General features: G+C 38.0%; 1 protein-coding gene across 17 annotated transcripts in view; it reads right to left on the bottom strand.

Moving 5' to 3' along the window:
• Window positions 1-14883, bottom strand: part of EPB41L2 (erythrocyte membrane protein band 4.1 like 2) — a 198467-nt gene that overhangs the window by 28165 nt on the left and 155419 nt on the right. For 6 of the 17 annotated variants that reach the window (XM_036903795.2, XM_036903790.2, XM_036903794.2 and 3 more), the window contains exons 12-16: window positions 13440-13612; window positions 8838-8900; window positions 6776-6922; window positions 5359-5460; window positions 1672-1839 (exon numbers count right to left, since the gene is read on the bottom strand). In XM_036903795.2, the coding sequence (XP_036759690.2) occupies window positions 1672-1839; window positions 5359-5460; window positions 6776-6922; window positions 8838-8900; window positions 13440-13612 (653 nt within the window). The other 11 variants (XM_036903798.2, XM_036903800.2, XM_036903808.2 and 8 more) reach the window with 9 other exon arrangements.

The following is a 14883-nucleotide window of genomic DNA, read 5'->3' as shown; positions in this document are numbered from 1 at the left end:
ACGTCTAAAACCTACTCAACAAATAATTGTAATTTTAATTAGATTATAAAGCCTGTCCTGAAATCTGGATTCCTCAATGAATATAGTATTGATGGGGTTTGTTTTGCTGGCTTGTTTAAAAAACGGTCTTAATTGGCAAAATTATAGGTGGTCTCAGCTATTAACAAAAGAATGGTGTCATTTCAGAAACAGTTATTAATATCTCAAGCTGTCTTACAGACAAGCAAAAGGGATATTATAGCATAAGGGTAGGTGTCAATGGCAGCTCCAAGTGTTTTCTCTTTGAATTTAGTTGCTCCACTAGCATCTTTAAAAATGGAAATAAACCAAGTTTATTATCTGAGATGCTTATTCCTGCCCCCTCCAGACATCTACTTCTTGAGAGATTCATTCTAGTTGAGCAGTACAATATCTAAATCTTAAACAAATACCTGTTGATCAAATGCATTAATAAAATAAATTACTATGCTCTGGCATTGATAACTAGTGTAGAAACTTTCCTACTAAAGACTTTGTTTTAAAGCTTACAATTTTCCTGTAACTTATAAAAAAGACTACTTTACACTGACACAAATAAAGACCTTCCAACTCTGGACATTCAAGTGGCACTATAGCCTATAATCTAACTTAAAAATAATTCAGCTAGAGACAGTAGACCTACTTATGAAAGAAAACATCTCCATGCTGAATGTAAACAGACATTGCACCTCTCAATCTTGTGGGCAGAAATGAACCTTGTGAAATTGTCAAGACACTAACTATATAAAAGCTGTTCCTTTAACAGACAGCAGGATCCCATGTTTGTCTGCCCTAATGACATAGATAACCATGAGTAAAGGTCTGAAAAGACAAACACCTGGCAGCACCTATCAATATATACTCACACACTCTCTTTGATCTGCACTATTATTCTTAGATGCATGGTAAGAGCATATTTTCATTGTTCAAAATTAATACTATGTAAATCATGTTACTGACAGAAAAAGAGAGCATTCCTTCCAGTTTTACTGAAAACCCAGAGCTTTCAGATGTTCTGAAACTATTTTGGTAACTGAGTAACATTTCACCACTTGCAAACTTCTTCAAAGACATCTAGTAATCAGAACATCTCTAACGCAGACACTTCATTGATATTACAGGTCAGTGAATTACCAGGATTACTTAACCTCAAATGTCCAGATGGGTTCTGCCCAAGTTCAGGGAATCCCTTTGGGTCAGTCCAAAATATTAAAATAATTATTTCACTGAGTATGGCAGGCACTTCAAATTTTTTCATATAAACAGAATTTTTAAAATAATATGCCATCAGAAGATGCCTGAAAAACATTTAGTCCTTGAAAATGTTCCTGCAAAACATATTTAGCTTCTAATTGGTTGGGGTTTTCCTTCTGCATAGTAACTCAGACTCTGGGCCTTAGCGATTAATTAATAATTAATGATTCTCTGAATTTAGGCAGACTTGTGAGGTGTGGGGAGCAAAAGCAGCAGGAGAAACATCCAATCTCAATCTTTTCTTCATGTCCAAATTCTGTCTTTTCTTGAATGTTTCTCCTAGGAAGGGTTAATTTTACCAATGAAAGCACTGGATGAAAAGGTTCCTAAATATCCAAAAAAGTAAAAATTACTCTCGTATGTGGCTTTTAAAAACAGGGGAAACAAAGTAAAATGCACCTCAGGCAACTGTGAGAAGGGCGAGGAAGAAAGCTTTTCAGAAGGTGCATTACAGTTCACAACAGCGCCCTCTGCTGTCCAAGTGGTGGCTGAGGTGAAGGTGGCTCTCATGCTATCAGAAAAGCCCTTTTCACTAAACAAAAGTGATGTTATCTCCTCTTCTAGGCTCTGGAGAAGTCAGAGAAGGAAGAGCAAAGTATTAGCAGTAAGTCAGGACAGACAGCAGTGACCTATTGAAAGAAAGGGAAGGTTACACAAGAAAGAATCACAGAACAGCATGAACGGAAAGAAAGGCAAGGATTCTGAAATATTCTGCGGCAGGCGTACGTGGTGGTTTGCCTGAATGCCAGCTTTCCACTTTGCTTGAGATCTTGGATAGATTCAACCTACAGAAACCAGCTGAAACTCCTTGGCTTATCACTGAAGCTTTATCACAAACGGAGCATGACTGACCCACCACCCATCAAATACTATTTCGTATATTCTTGAGGTAGTTCCTTCGCCTGCACCTCTTCCTGTGCCGAATGGCCTCTTCAGTGGCCTCTGCACTCGCCGTGCCTACTCTTGTGTTAGAGTTTGGGTAATGCTACCCTCCTGCCTCCAATGCCATTCCCTAGGCGCTCTGGCCTTGCAGATTTTGTCATCTCTCTGAGGTCCATTTAATATTCTGCATTTTGTAGATGACCTTCCCTACTAGTCCAGCTCCTACTATCTCTTCTTCAAACCATTCTCAATTTCTGTACAAGTGCTTTGACAGCAACCACAGAAGTTCCCTCAGACATGCTAAATATGCCACGAAATGAAAGTATTTTTTTTAAACAGGTAAAGAAAAAATTCTAAATAGGAAGACAAACTCAGAAGTGAGCCATGTGAAAATTATCTGTCCCTGAAAAACTATTAAGGTGGAATTTGACCTTCACATTTCTGGCCCTTAGGCAATGGTGTAACCTGCCTGAGGGCACAACAGGAAATCTGGGGACTGTCCCAAGTACCTGTAATGCCAACAGTACAGAGTCACCACAAAGCTCCCCCTCGTGTCAGAGTGTGGAAGAGGGCCTCCTAACATCGCCCTGCTCAGAGATCTTTGAGGTAAGTAGATAAATGAATGAGGGATATTTCTGGGACGCTCCTTGGGACAGTGCACTTAGAGGGGTCAGGAGTAGGGACAATGAAATGAGGGTGAGGAGCGTAATCACTCGCAATATTCAGGAGAGAAAAACAAGCTTCTAGAGTGATTCAGCTTAATTACAATCCCCATAATTACACCATCCCTAGGGGCCCGGAGGTGGGGGGGGGGGGGGGTCGGGTGGGTGGAGAGGGTAGGGTATTGTTCTCCATAAAAGAGCACTGGGGAGGTTAAGTAAGTGCAATACATTTAATTATTCAATAAAATATCTTCAGAAGTACCTTAAATTACAGCCTATGTAATTTCTACTCATGAGAGAATCTTTTATACAAGATTAAGTATGTCATAATCCTCACAATACCTAAGAGGATGTTCAGTAGTGTTAATTTACCTGTTAAGGACTAAATGATCTGGATTCCAATTTTCTGCTCTACTCTCATAATCATTCATATTCAAGCTGAAGCCATTTTGAGAGCTTGATATATTTATTTTTAAAGAACTACTTTACTTTTATTATTTTATCTATAAAACTCATTGTAGAAATATGGAAAATTTGGCCAAATTATATTCCACTGCATAATATTTTATTTTACATTCATTAAGGATTACAAAAACACTGCAAAATTAGTAGCAAAATGAAGATAAGATACAGTGGACAGAAATTTGAAAGATATTCTATTAAAAGTCAAAAACTCCAGTAAACACACTTTCAACTAGTAGTACTGGGGGGTTGGGGGGAGAGACACTGTAAGTGGTCAATAAATGTTTGTTGGGTGACTGGATGAATGGATGATTGCAGTTACGACAACCCGTACTATGTCAAATAAGTATCTATTTTTCTGCATGTGCTGGAAAGGAATAAGAATAAAGCAGTAACTTCAAGGGCGGACAAAACCATTTAGGATGTTAAAAGCTGGTAAATTTCAGATTTAATTCTCACATAGTATTTTAATTGAACTTCTACAATAATGAATGAGTAAATGCTTTCTATTACACTTACTTTCCATTGTACATTCCTAAACTATGACGCCCAGAAAAATGACAATTTCAAACACCTTCACCAAAATTCCAAAGTTCCCTGATGCGAATAGTACAAGGACGTCTCTTTAAATTGATCAAATGATGTCATCTGACTTGCTTCTGGTGGATAAATTTTCAAAACTACATAACACTTCAAAGCATGTGATACTGAGGCCATCACTTTACATACAGTCTGATTGGCTTTGGATTTCAAGCTAACCGTTAAAGTCTATCAATACGCCACCTGATTTAGCTGCATGACATCATCTTTCTCATTTGCAGTGTTCTGGAAATATTTCACCTCAGCTACACCTCAAATTTCTTTAGGGCAAGGCTTCATCTTCCATTTATTTTGCCTCCTCCCCCACTCTATGTTCTTATGAATAAGACTCTACTGATTAACAAAATCAGACTTTGTGGAAGAGAAATACTTCTTCATTACTGAACTCTGCTCTCATTCATACCTCCTATAAACCATCCATCATCCAGCACCAGTGGAGTCTCACCAGACACATGGGGTTATGTCACCAGCTCGCTTAAAGCTCTCCAATGGCTTCCCATCACTCCTATAGTACAATTCCAAACAAGGAATACGGTCTTTACAACCCTGACAGAATCTGGAGTCTGACCTTTGCTGTTTTTCTAGGCCTTCGCAACTTGGTCTTGCAGTTCCTTAAATTTTAGTTCCTGTCTTGGGCTGTACCCTTGCTCTTCCCCACACATGGGAAAATCCCATGTACACCTCCCTCCCAAAAGTCTCAACTCAAAGGCCACCTCACTCTGGCCACAATGGTAAAGCAGCCTTTCCAATCACATTCTAACACAACACTGTATTTCATCTTCTTAATATTTAGTTCTTTGTATCCAAATTTTCTAATTACTAATATCCATGCCTGCTTATCTCCTCCACTAAGATTCTAAGCATTCTATTCCCAGCAAATAATAGGCTGACCAGCTGGCTAAGCAAAATCAGTAGGAACAGAATAGTAAGAATTTAAAAGCAACAGAAAGCTAACTTCCTTTTTAATATCAGATATTTCATACAAGCAGGAGCAGAGAGTGAGCTGAGGGACCCACTTTGAGACACCAAAACCTTTTATTCCATTAAAAATCTTAAAAATGTAAATGTTAAGTTTCCAAATGAAATTAGTAAAATGGTGACCTAAATCACACATAATTTGTCATTTTACCACAACCACAGTCTGCACAAGCATTGTGTAAACTGGGCATTTTTACATGAAATCATGGTTTCCCGGCTGTCAGCCACATACATCAAAAATAGGGGCCACTTAATCACCTAAACTGGTCAATAAGTCTGCATTTCAAATTGTAAGTTTTCAAATAAAGTACTTCTGCAATATAGTGTTTCTCACCTAATGACCCTATGTTTCCATACATGGAGAGTGAACTTTTCAAACACTCAACAAGTATTTCTAAACAAATTTACGCTGATACATAAAAAAAGGAGTATCTTATGTTGTGGACAGAAATAAAGGAAAGGGGAAAAAGCAAGAGCAGATCCAAGGATGCAAGGTGAACACCTTGTCTGCCTCCTGGGCTTTTTCTTCAACTGTCCGTGTTGCTGTCATCTGATGCTTCTCCTTCATGGATAAAATATCCTTGAAAAGATGGTCTCCTTTTCTCTATTGTTTTAAACAATAGACATAATCAACAAATAAGACAAGAACATTACATCTACAGCAACACGAACATAAAACAACTCTGTAGATCAACAAAACAAACCAGATGAAGCGGCACATAAAAGAAAGACAAAATCTTAGCATGTCACCAGACACTGTTTCTCCAGAAAACACAACGCTCTAGAGGTGATTGCTGAAATATGGGCACTAGTATCTTCAGAAAATCTGAAAATAAGAATTTAAGTCGTTCACAACCTCGTAAGACCTTGTGATGGTGTCTTAAATCTGGGTGTCATTCAGCTTCATTTTTTCAGTTCAGCAGTTTTTTCTCATCCGTTCTTAAAAGAGCTATTTCCCTTTCACTGTCACAAATTTAGAAATTTACAGCGATCAACAGCTTAGCTTTTTAAGAAAAAGCAAATAAAAATAGCATGAGACTATCTAAATCAAATGTCTACAATTTGGTAACATTCAAGCCAGACAATGTGAGAAGAGAGGGGCAAAAGGCAAAGAGAAAAGATGAAAGTGTAGCATAACACCTTTACACACTTTTAAACACTGCATATTAAATACAGCATTGTTCACTACCTCCTCAAGTATGATAGATGAGCCCATGGAACTTTTGGTTGATAACAGGTTTTAGAGCCTCAGAAAAGAACTACATAGATGGGAAAACATGGAGAAATATTTTGAAAATGCATTCTAAAGGCAATACCTACGTGAGTGGCAGGGAGAAATAAACCATGAAAAGAAAGTGTCTGGAATGACGGTATGGTTGAAAATGCTTTTAAAACAGTCTATATTTCATTACTGAGAAGTTTCAGTATTAAGTTGTAAGATACAATATTTTGCAAGTTTTCAACAGGGCTCATCAGTCCTTGAAGCTAAGTTTAACTTTATCTGCACAGTAATTACCTTCAACCATGCTAAATATGGTCTATATTCCTACATCCCTTTAATTATTATTTATTACATAAACTCTTTTACTGCAGAAGTCAATAACTGAAAAGCTTATTAAAAACATCAGTTTCTAAGCAACTTCATATAAGAATTCATTTTATTAATGTTGTCTACTAATTTACTCGAGCAAAAGAGTAAAATTATTCCAAAATTATTTCAAAATTCAATTACCTAAAATGTACATCAATTATTACATTGTTAATAAATATTTAGTATTTAAAAACTTGTTAGCAATTACATAAAAAACTAAAATGGGCACATTTGTAACTTTCTGAGAATCAACATTACAGATTAGCAACCTGAGATTTACTGAAGAACTGGAGTGAGACAAACAGCCAACAAATAGCTAGTGACATACCCCTTGTGTCTGTAGGGACAGAGGTGTGATACGTCGTTTTTCCCATTCATTAGGGCGCGGCTCAGGTGTGGATTCCATAAAATTGCGCTTGAGTTCACTAATGCTAGCCTGATGTTTCAGTATGTCTTCCTGGGCCTTATCCAGGTCCTAGCAATATGTAACGTAATAAAGCGGGGGGAAATCCAAAAAGAAAAACCCAGTAGGACAAAAATAAAAAATAAAACCAAAAAATAAGACAAATCAAACTTATGATTAAAAAAACACAGTAAAGCAAGAAAAATGCCAAGTCTCAAAAGCCATATTATCACCTATGAATATGAGGGCCTCAAAATTTGAAAACAAAGCCAATGTGAAATTTTTGATGATTCACATTATAAAGAGTTCTAATTTTTTGTTTAGAATTTTTAAGAAGTAATTATTTCCATTTTAGAAGGAAGCCATGGAACTAATGGTACTCAAAATGGCTAATAACCCTTTTTCCTAATAGTTGGACTTGAAATGCAGCCTATGAATTTGCTCCTGCAAATTTACCTTTCTGATTGGAGTGAACACAATAAATCAAGTGCAAACAGAGAAAGGTGGACTCAGAAGCCCATTTATCCTGGCGGGAAAGCCAGTCCAGTATCATCCGAAAAAAGGTGGGGAGGGCAACACACCAAGGGTCAACTTTTTTCAGGAAATTCCATGGTGCTTTTAATCCTGAAGGAATAAAAATAACAGATTACAGAGGCTGCTTCTGTTTAGCCTCTCAATAAAATATGTGAAACTCATTTTGGTTTCATGTACTTGCCAAGCACAAATGTGGGGCCCAGCTACCCCAAATGCCGAAGGGTCTTTATACAGAAAAAGATTCCAGAAAACTTCCAGGTTGATTTTCACTGGAGTAGGCCCGGAGAAATGGTTATTTGTGGGAATTTTTAGACTGGCCCTGATAAACAGTATTTGTGAGGCTAGCAGGCAATTAATTTTAGGAAACCAATTTAACTGTATTTTAAATGTTTTCCTAAATTCCAAAAATCATGGGGACCACCCGTGGATTATAGCTCTCATCACACTCCCAGAGGAACAAGTCATGCATCTGACAAAATTAGATATTCCATATTCATGCACAAGCATAGTAGCTCATCTATGAGCTTCTATAGCCATTTGCAAAAACTCACAAAAATCTAAAAATCTTTGCATGGCATGGAATAATGACTGTGGCTTGAGAACAGGCACGTTTCTTGCATTTGTTCAAAGCAATGTTATGTATTACACTTTAGAGCATTTTAGTAAGTTATGCAAAAAATACATTTTTAACAGTTATCCAAGCTGCCAAAAGCAACCAAACAGATTAGTCAGATTACTGAGAACTGCAGTTCTCCACTGAATACACTGCCATTTTACTACCCTAAAGTAAGAAGGGGGAAAAAAGACAAAAAAAAAAAATGTTCTCATGTGACACGGGGAATGTATTTTACATTCCTGATTGGGTGGCTAAGGTTTTATTTCTCTCTCTCCTTGCTTTCTCATTTTTTCATTTATTCTTTCTTTTTAATCAAAGCAATACCATTAATTAGCATATTCTCAAATGTAATACTTTAAATGGATCACATTCCTAACTACATGCATTGGGGCACCCACCCCCACCATCCCCCAAAAACTGTAGACACAGCTCTAGAGCCAAATGACTTAATGCCAGATCAACAAATACCTGTTCTGGTGAAGGAATATTATGGATAAGATCATGTTACTTCAGATTTTATGCCCTGGAGATAACCCATTAGGAGAGAATAGGTTTACTTGCAGAACTTTAAGATCAATGGATAAAAAGAACTTTATATTAACCAGAACTTTTTTTTTTCCCAGTTGTCACTCTGAGAACTTCTAGTATACATATTCCTACCTAAGCTACTTAAAAAAGAACAAAGTCCAACTGGTAACATGCACTCCCAAGTTCAATTTCCCCCATGCATTTCATGCACTGTGCTGAAGTAAGTTGCCAGCCAGCCTGTGCGTGACCTCCCGTCCACAGCAGCCTGGCAGCCATTAGGACAGAGCTGTTTTCTTAAGTCATACAAACCTCCAACATTAAATTGCTATGTCTGACATAAATATTATCCCCTTCTACTCTCAAGGAATTTTTCTGTGAAATTAAATCACACACAGGGGGAAAAGGCAAATAAACATAAGTGTATCAATCAGCAAGCACCAGAAAATGACCCAGAATTGGATAGTCTAAGACATTAAAATAAGAAAGGAATAAAAATCTTAAGAACCTAGAGCCACAACAAGCACAACTCAAAAATCAACCCTGAAAGTGCACCACCCCACATACAATAGTAATGGCAGGCAGCAGCCACCAGATACTGAACTTTAGGGGAAAAACAGCCACCTCCTCCAGTTGTGTTTCCTCCTCTTCCATCTTCTCCTGAAAGTCACACAGCAAATGGCCAGAAAGAAGGGGGGTGGAGTGGGCGTAATAGTGGAAACTGTACCATTGGTGCAAAGAGGCTGTACTTGAACTTGAATGGTGAACCAGGACTACCAACCTTGACTGCTTGGCCCTCAGAAGATGCAGATTATTAAGCCACTTTGGTTCTTCACCTAGAGTGTTGTACAAATGATGAAAATGATCCTTTGCAAAGGTGGAATGGAGAATGGAAGGAAGCTTCCCTCTTTCTCAGTCCCTAGGTTATGTGCTGCTTTTAAATTTTTTTTTTTTTTGCTCAGAAATGAAAATATAAGAGTGTAAAAATGGCATCAGTCAATCTGTTCCGATTTGAATGTGTACATCAACCTGGTGATAAGGGCAAAGTATAATGATATAAGATTGGGCTTTCATTTTATGCCAGGAACAAACATTCACTGTATTATTTAGTTTTTTAACTTAGATTTATTTCCCTTGGTGGGGTGGGGAGTGGGTTTATTTTTGTAACTTTCATGTTAAAATGGTGGGTATTACAAATACTCATATTTTATAGCCACTTTTCTTTCATAAAAATTTCTAAAAAGAAACAGGTTTTCATAGTTGGGCAGTTCTCGGCATCTAATGACCTGAAAGAATGAATCTGTAAATTTAAAACTAACATAAATCCAGACAACTACTGATTCAAGGAAAGGAATAGCAAGAAAGAAAAATACTGATTTTGACACCAAATGGAAAGTTTAACCTTTGCGTGTTAATTTACAGCAGCATCATAAATCATATATTTTTTTTCTTCTTTACTGGAATGATAGTGTCAAATCTGAGAGTTCAAAACGCTTTTTTTTTTTTTTAACCATTCAAGTATTTTTGAGAGGTAAGCAGGGAGCTCAGAGTATCTTTTTTATTAGAAGGGAAAAATGAGACACAGCCACACAGCAATCTGTTAAGAATCATCTTTCAGCTCCTTGGTCAAGGTCAACACAATTTTCAAAAATGTCAATCTTTAGTACTCCTCAGGCAATCTTAAAATCCATGGTTTCTCCCACTATGCCTAAACAGAACATTATCTTCACATTTTTCTTTAGGTTTGCTCTAAATTTTGTGATTTACTCTTTGCATTGATAGTATGCACAGGATGAGACACTAAGTCGCCAGACCACATTTAGCAAAACAATTAAAAACATACTGCACATGCTAACACTGGCTTAGTAGTGCAGAGGGAGGGGTAAAAGTCCTCAAACCAGAGAACTAATTTTAAATAAAAGAACACTTAAGAGGCCCAACCATAGGGCTATATACAGTCTAAGTTCAAAAAGCCACATTTCATTTTTCATACATATTTGTTAAATAGAATAGTATCTTCCTTACAATATACTTGACAGTGTCTCTTTCATATAATTACGTGATTTACAGTTAAAAAAAAAAAAAAGACACTACCTGAAACTAATCTGGTCCCCAAATGCTATAATAACACAATAACAGAGACAGGAATTTATGTGATTAGACCTACAAATGTCAGGAGTAAGGGTCACAGATACATCCTCATAAATGCAAGGAGGAGGCTGGCTTTCTAACAAAAGGAACAACAATACTAAGGAGTTCTATTAATATACATCAATTACATTATATCCACTGCATCCTAAACTCTATATCAAAACAAGTTTCTACTCTAAAGGAACAGCATTTTTTTGTCTACAAGAGAGACAGACCCAATATGGATTGTCTAGGAGGACAAAACGGGTTCCTTCTCCTTTTTTTTTTTTGAAAGACCTAGAATGGTCTGGACATGTACAAAGTAATCCTGTATCTTTGCTCTCAACTTAGGAAGTGTGGATTTGGTCAATGGGTATCAATGGAGAAGTATTTAATTACACTATTTCTCATGCACTAAAATGTCATTATGTGTGAAAATGAGCAGATCACACTATTGTGAGGGTAATCATTGGAAAAATTTACGCACATGTTTACACTCTACATTAGGAAGATGAAGCGTAGTTTTGTTGACCCCACAAATTAAAGCTTATTTAGGAGTGCCAGCAACTGCTTCCTCTCCCTCTGTTCTGTCACTCAAGTCACAGTCATAAGACACATTGAAGGAAGAGGCTTTAGCCTCCAGGTAGCAGAGGGCTAGAGCCAGCGGAAGGGAAACAGTGAGAGAAAATGGCACTGACTGAAAAGCAGAGAGAAGCAGCCCAAAGATGAGGAGGAGGGAAGGGAGGAATGAGGGCGAGCTAATGGGAACATAGTGCCAGAGGTCAATGGGGAGGAAGGAGACCCACACCTTGGGGAGGCTGGGGAAGGCAAGATAGCCATCTTCATCAAGAAGTGAGAGGAAGCTAGGGGGAAAAGCTTCGCAGACACTGAAGGAAAAATACCCAAACTCATAATCCTTGTGGTCAGCCTCTTTCTGAGGCTTCTCATGGGTGGGAGGACAGTCAGGCTGAGGAGGGTCTACAACTGGATCTGAGGCAGACTCAAGGGTGGCGACTTCGGAGTCCCCTTGCTCTGACGGTTCGCCCGTGGGAAGGAGCTCTAAGCTGTCTAGTGTGATCTGGTCGGCCTCCCCAAAGGGGTCTTCCTCGGAAATGTCTGAAAGCAAGTCCATTTCAGGGACTGGCAACACGTTTGGGGAAAGAGATGGAGCATAGAGAATGAGTGGTGAAGGTGGACACAGAGAAACAGGCTATTCTCAGGAGCAAATCCGTGATTGAATGAAATTACAGAATAAAAACAGTCCAAGGAAAAACAAAGGCAAAAGAGAAAGAGGAGAGAAGAAGAAATGAGTTGTTAGTGAAAAAACTTTTACTCTGAAGTAGGGATTGCATTAACAGTACAGTTAGAAAATGAATTAAATGATCCATTTTTAAAGAGGAAAACTCGACCACTTTTATAGCATAAAATTTGTAGGTATAGGCTATATTTATAGACTATTATTTTCCCACTGGTTGCAAACAGATCCAGTGAAATTCAAATGTCATTATTACTTTTAGACCAGGTTGCTGACAGACATTCTAAAGCACTGAAGGTAAGCACATCCAGTTGTTTGCTCAAGATAAGGAGAATTTCCTTTGGAATTTAAAAGAACTTTTCAAAAAATAACGATGTATTAAATCAACTAGGCAAAATGGAGCAGACACTGAAATGCTGAGCTCTTCTGTTTCAGACTAAGTAGTCACTCTCCTGGGTGCCTTTTTAGCATAATTATAAATGATTCTGACAACTTTTCAGCAGTTCAGAAGTTAGATGTGATTTTTGTTATTTTTAACTGAATAATTTTCAACCAAATAAACTTTTAAATACTGATATTCACAGGATTTTTAACAAAGATATGCAGAAGACTTGACGGCATGTGCCACCCGAAGCCCTTGTCCGTGTGGCATAAGGGCCCATGTGGTCCCTGAGCCCTCTATGCTGAGCATTAGAGGCTGTCATGCAGGAATTCCTCATGTACCAGCAGCTTACCTCATCTGGCAGATACTTTATGAATTCATATTGCATGTCTTAAAGTTTTCAGAGTTAAATTTAGAAAACATTATAATCTATAGGATGATTTCTTTTTCGTGTTTATTTCCAATGTTGCCTATAAAAAAGTTGCTTTGTGCAGACAGGGAAAAGAGATCTGGAGAAATCAAAGCCTCTTCAAATCAACCTCTACCTGAATTTACTTGCCCAAGGTAAGGTAACATAAAATAACAGTGACAAATCTGAAAACATAAGATAGGTTCCTTCTCTACTGACTGCTATGCATGCACCAAATGAGGCCAAAGGGTAATACCCCATCTTCTCACTCACTAGTCACAAAACAATTACTCTTGCTTAAGAATTTCTACTTCATCAGTGCTAGATTAATGAAAAGCAGTCTTTCTTATAAAGACCATTTTTGTTCATTTCAAAAACTTTAAGTCAATGTAATTAAAATAATCAAGACAGGATGTACTTTAAAATCAACTTGTAACAAACATTAATTTCAAATCATCATAGCTGTTACAAGTTGGGGGTTTAATAGGATGATTATGTCAAAAGAGGTAGTAAATTACTTACTTGCATTAATACAATGTATGTTGAAATATTGTGCTTTGGACAGCAATCAGAAAAAAGTTAGAGACCTGTTCAAACTGGGAAGAACCTGCACACAAATATCAGTAAGGAATGTACATTGACTAATTTTAAATGAAATTTGAATTCTGAAACAACAAATGCAACAGCCTCTAGTCTAAGTACACATTTAGAATCACATATTCTTCTAATTTACCATACCTTTCCTTCAATGAATTGGACATGTGGGGCTTTAATTTGGCTTCTGACGACCCTTCTGCCATCGCCATCCTGCGCCGCAGCAGGGCTGACAACTCCGGGGCCATATGCTGCAACCTCCCCAGCAAGGCCAGGAAAATCCTTCATAAGACTTTGGTCCACAACACCAATCAGAGCTAGTGAAGAATGATTATTTGGATTATTTTAGGACTTTTAAATGGTCCAACTTTATGGGAATCATCCCCTTACACAAGAAATAGGCAGCATGTAATCAACAGGAACAGGAAGTTTGCTCAAGCTCTAAAAATACCAACATATCAAATAAACTCATTTAAAATTTGTATTTAAAACTAAGACATATTCTGAATTTTAACCCATTAAACCAGACCAAGCTCTCAAATCACAGATTTTTGAAGGATATACTCTGATCATGGAATTGGCCAATAGGAGGAGCTGTACGACCAGCTGAAACAAGAGTCTGGATTACACTGTGAGCAGTATTTTCATTCTCCAGGACCTCTTTGATCTTGCCTGAACTCATTTCTGAATCTTATTTATTGCAATAATAATTATCTAGATATCAAAGTGATTTGCTTCGCTAAGTTTTAAGATTTCCCCATCAAGTCACCTTTAATTTGAATTCCATTCAAAATGTGACATGACAGTAAAGGTAGATTGTAGGGAATTAACTTCTATGTTTGTGTTTAATAGTTTTCACTTTTCTAATCTCCCTCCTGAATGCCTCAACTTGACTTACAGTAAATCTAACACACAGACACCCTCAGGACCTCAGCAAACCTGGCCGTCCTGTGTTCCCATCAACTCTCCCACAGATGCACAGGAACATACATTGTGTTGAAATGCTAGTTCTATGGTGACCAACCCAAGATGGCCTTAGAGCTCAGCAAGGTGAGTGGTACTGCAAAGCATCTGTCCATCTGTAGCTTCTTTGACCAGGAAGCAACAACTGAGGGCACTTCACCTGTATAGGAAGTGAGCAACTGACTGACACTGTGAGGTTCACACTGGTTCCATGCCCCTAAGGGTGCCCAGTGGACACAAAGGACTTTGGGCACCAAGCTCCTGGAGGGCAGGGACTGTGTGTGAGTCACTGTATTGAACTTGGGAGGCATCAAGCGCCTCTAGATCTGTATCTTGGGATATTACAAGAAACTCTTGATTCATACCTCTCACATGGCCTGCCCAAAATTTCCTTCTTCCCTAGTCTTCCCGCCCTCACACCCGCACCCAGTTCCTCAAGCCAGAAAGCAGAAAGTCTCTTCCTTAGCTACACCACACCAGCCAGTCCAATAGAGGCCTTGGAGTATTTCTGCATGTGGTCAGATCTTTCATCTCTATTTTACCACCAGGTCCCTCCTAGGACTTCTGCAGCCCTTAAGTACTCATGCTTTTGAAAGCTCATACCAAATCATTAAATGAACTCACA

The sequence above is a fragment of the Manis pentadactyla genome, chromosome 12 (genome assembly GCF_030020395.1).
Source record: "Manis pentadactyla isolate mManPen7 chromosome 12, mManPen7.hap1, whole genome shotgun sequence".
In the NCBI taxonomy this organism is placed as follows: Eukaryota; Metazoa; Chordata; class Mammalia; order Pholidota; family Manidae; genus Manis; species Manis pentadactyla.
The sequence above is the reverse complement of the archived record's forward strand: the minus strand, read 5'-3'. Positions and strand labels throughout refer to the sequence as shown.